At 21.2% G+C, this 3,997-nt stretch overlaps 1 protein-coding gene across 3 annotated transcripts in view; it reads right to left on the bottom strand.

The window, feature by feature from the left end:
- Positions 1 to 905: 905 nt before the first annotated feature.
- LOC117172788 (branched-chain-amino-acid aminotransferase) overlaps positions 906 to 3,997 on the bottom strand; it is a 91,118-nt gene continuing 88,026 nt past the window's right edge. For all 3 annotated transcript variants that reach the window (XM_033361002.1, XM_033361001.1, XM_033361003.1), the window contains one exon: positions 906 to 1,570. In XM_033361002.1, coding sequence (XP_033216893.1) covers positions 1,379 to 1,570 — 192 coding nt within the window. In that variant the 3' untranslated portion in view covers positions 906 to 1,378. The remainder of the gene's footprint in view (positions 1,571 to 3,997) is intronic.

Below are 3,997 nucleotides of genomic sequence, written 5' to 3'. Positions count from 1 at the left end.
AAATTTTTTCTTCTTAAAAATACAATTTTTTAGTTGAAAATTTAACTAATTAATTTAATTTGTTAAAAATTCGTCTTTCTTTGAAGGAAAAGTTAATTTTTTTGGTTGAAAATTGGGTTCAAAAACATATAATTGAGTCGAAAATTTAACTTTTTTGTAGAAAATTCTTTTTTTTATTTAAAATTAAATAATTCTATTAAAAATTCATGTATTTTGTTCAGAATTCCTTTTTTTTAGTAGAAAATTAATCTTCCTTGTTGAAAAATTTATCTTTTTGTTTGAAAATTAAACAACATTGATAAAAATTATTTTTATTATTTGAAAATTTAATTAGTTCATTAATTTTTTTGGTTGAAAATTCATCTTTTTGACTTGAAAATTAAACAATTTGGTATAAAATTAAATTATTTGGTAGAAAAAAACATATTATTCGGTTGAAAATTAATGTATTTTGTTCAAAATTCGCTTTTCTCTGTTAGAACATTAATCTTCCTTGTCGAATTTTTTATCCATTCTTTTTATTATTTGTAAATTTTATTAATTAACTTAGTTAAATTAATTTTTTTTAATCTTCTTGGTTGAAAATTCATTTTGTTCGATGAAAATTTTGTGAAAATTATTTTTCTTTTTGCAGTTTTTTTTATCAATGTTTATCAATTCTGAAAATTCTAATATTCCAATTTTTCTTGAAATTTTATCTTATATAATTTATAAGTTAAAAATTCATCTTTCTTAATGAAAAATTCAACAGTATAAAAAAATCGTCTTTTTATCTTGAAAAATTTCACTATTCGATTAAATCTTTAACTTTTACTGGAAATTTGATATATTTTTTAATTTACGCAAATATTTGATTGAAAATTAATTTTTTTTCCTGAAAATTCGTCGTTTTGTGTTGAAAATTCATCTCTTTGAGTAGAAAATCTTTTTTTTTGTTGTTAAAAATTTATCAATTTAGTTAAAAATGTAATAAATTTTTATGAAAAAAAGTTCGCCAAAGCTCGTCTACACCACAGTAAATAAATGACTGACACCTCAGGAAAATATTCGTATTAATTAAAGCGCGCCGCAATAATTAATACTTTAATTTGTCCGTTCCTTGCAAATAAATAAGAAATAGGCTCTCATCTAAACAAAATTCCGCTCTTCTCTTACATTTTATTAGCCTCGATGCTTAAAAATCTAAATAGACAAAAAAAAAAATGTTTAAAAAAAGAATTTAGATTGGTCAGTTCTGTCCAAAAGTGGACTGCGAATTTAAGGCAGTTCTATTTTAAAGTCTTTTTTTTCAGGTTTACCTTCCAAAACTAGATTTCCAGTCTGTCTTTTTTTTTCACTTTTAAACATTCCACTTGTTTAATTTTCTCGAGAGAAAACTTTAGTCGATCGGATAAGCCCAGGGGTGATTTTGAACGTAACCGTACTGGATTTTTGTTAAATGTTGTAAAAACATTTTATAAATGGGAGAAGGTTGTTCTGTGGTTGGAATAAAAAGATCCTGGTTCACGAAATTTATTCGCGAAATTGGACTAACTATACATGCTGTTCCGGCCCCGAAGAGTTCCAGCAACTGTAAAAAAAAGATTTTTTAAAACTTTAACGCTGAACTGCACACTGGGTATTTTATACCCAAGGAGCTTTACAATTTTTCTCCGATTGTCTAAGTTTTTTTTCAACAATTTTTTTTTCAAATACTTAAATTATCACTGAAGCTTTGAATTTTTTTCTCCTATGAAAGTGTATTTGAAAGTGTGCGGTTTAAGGGTTAATTAAAAATGTATATGATTTGAAAGATGAAAATTAATTTAGAGAGGAATTTCTGATTTCAGATTCCTTGAAGGTGCACGCTGGTCAGGGAAAACCTGGTCATCAGGAAAGGTTGAAAAATGATAAAAAACAATTGTAAAAGCTAGGGTATTTTTTTATGAAGCACTTAAATATTCTTTTTAATTTTTTTAGCCTTTTTTTTAATATTCCCAGGCAATTTTAGTTAATTTTCGTTATTTAATGGTATTTCAAAGGATTTTGATTTTTTGGTGGGTATTTTACAAGATTTCAATGAATCTTTTATTAATTTAATTGGTCAAAGAGTCCAGATTTTTTAAATTTATTTGAATAATAAACGATTTCAAGGGGTTTTTTAAATCAATTTCAATAATTAAAGCTTCCAAGAAACTTTTAATTTATTAAAATAATCAAAGATTCCAAGAATTTGTTAACTGATTTGAATAACGGAAGTTTCCAAGACATTTGTTAATGATTACAATAATTAAAGATTCCAATTGATTTTTTTGTTGAATAACTAAAGATGCAAAGGAATTGCTTAATGATTTATAAAACAAAAGGTTCCAAGGAATTTTAATTGATTTAAATATTACAAGATTCTAAAGAATTTTTTATCGATTTAAATAATTAAAGATTCCAAGGGATTTTTAATTAATTTAAATAATTGAAGATTGCAAGGAATTTTTAATTGATTAAAAAAATTAAAGATTCCAAAGTTTAAAAAAAATTAATTTCAATATTTAAAGATTCCAAGAACATTTTCATTTATTAAAATAATTAGAGATTCTAAAATATTTTTAATCGATTTAAATAGTTTAAGATTCCAAGGGATTTTTAATTAGTTTAAATAATTGAAGATTGCAAGGAATTTTTAATTGATTTAAAAAATTAAATATTCCAAAGTTTAAAATAATTAACTTAAATATTTAAAGATACCAAGAACATTTTCATTTATTAAAATAATTAGAGATTCTAAAGAATTTTTAATTGATTTCAATAATTTAATAGAATTAAAAATGAATGAAAATTATTTAGGAAACTTTAAAATATTCTAAGGAATTTTTTATGAATTTAAATAATCAAAGATTCCAAAGTTTAAAAAAATAATAATTTCAATAATTAAAGATTCCAACAAAATCTTAAATTTATTAAAATAATTAAAGATTCTAAATAATTTTTAATCAATTTTAATAATTTAATATAACTGAAAATGAATGAAAATTATTTAGGATACTTTAAAAGATTTCAAGGAATTTTTTATGGATTTAAATAATCAAAGATTCCAGGAAGAATTTGATTATTAAAATAATTAAAGATTCCAAGAAAATCTCAAATTTATTAAAATAATTCGAGATTCTAAATAATTTTTAATTGATTTTAATAATTAAATAGAATTGAAAAAGAATGGAAATTATTTAGGATACTTTAAAAGATTCCAAGGGTTTTTTGATTGATTAGAATAACGGAAGATTCCAAGGGATTTGTTATTTGTTACAATAATTAAAGACTCCAAGAAAATCTCAAATTTATTAAAATAATTAGAGATTCTAAATAATATTTAATTGATTTTAATAATTTGATAGAATTGAAAAAGAATGGAAATTATTTATGATACTTTAAAAGATTATAAGGAAGTTTTTATGGATTTAAATAATCAAAGATTCCAAAGTTAAAAAAAATCATTTCAATAATTAAAAATTCTAAATAATTTGTAATTAATTTCAATAATCTAGTATAATTGAAAATGAATCGAAATTACTAAGGATACTTTAAAACATTCCAAGGACTTTTTGATTGATTTCAATAATTAAAGATTCCAAAGTTTTTCGAAAAATAATTTCAATAATTAAAGATTCCAGGAAAATCTTAAATTTATTAAAATAATTATAGATTCTAAATAATTTTTAATCGATTTCAATAATTTAATAGATTAAAAAATGAATGAAAATTATTTAGGATACTTTAAAACATTCCAAGGAATTTTTTATGGATTTAAATAATCAAAGATTCCAAGGACTTTTTGATTGATTTCAATAATTAAAGATTACAAAGTTTAAAAAGAAAAATTAATTTAAATAATTAAAGATTCAAAGAAAATCTTAAATTTATAAAAATAATTAAAGATTCCCAGAAAATCTTAAATTTATTAAAATAATTAAAGATTCCAATAACATCTTAAATTTATAAAAATAATTAGAGATTCTAAATAATT

The sequence above is a fragment of the Belonocnema kinseyi genome, chromosome 5 (assembly GCF_010883055.1).
Source record: "Belonocnema kinseyi isolate 2016_QV_RU_SX_M_011 chromosome 5, B_treatae_v1, whole genome shotgun sequence".
In the NCBI taxonomy this organism is placed as follows: Eukaryota; Metazoa; Arthropoda; class Insecta; order Hymenoptera; family Cynipidae; genus Belonocnema; species Belonocnema kinseyi.
This window is presented reverse-complemented; position numbering and strand designations above follow the sequence as displayed.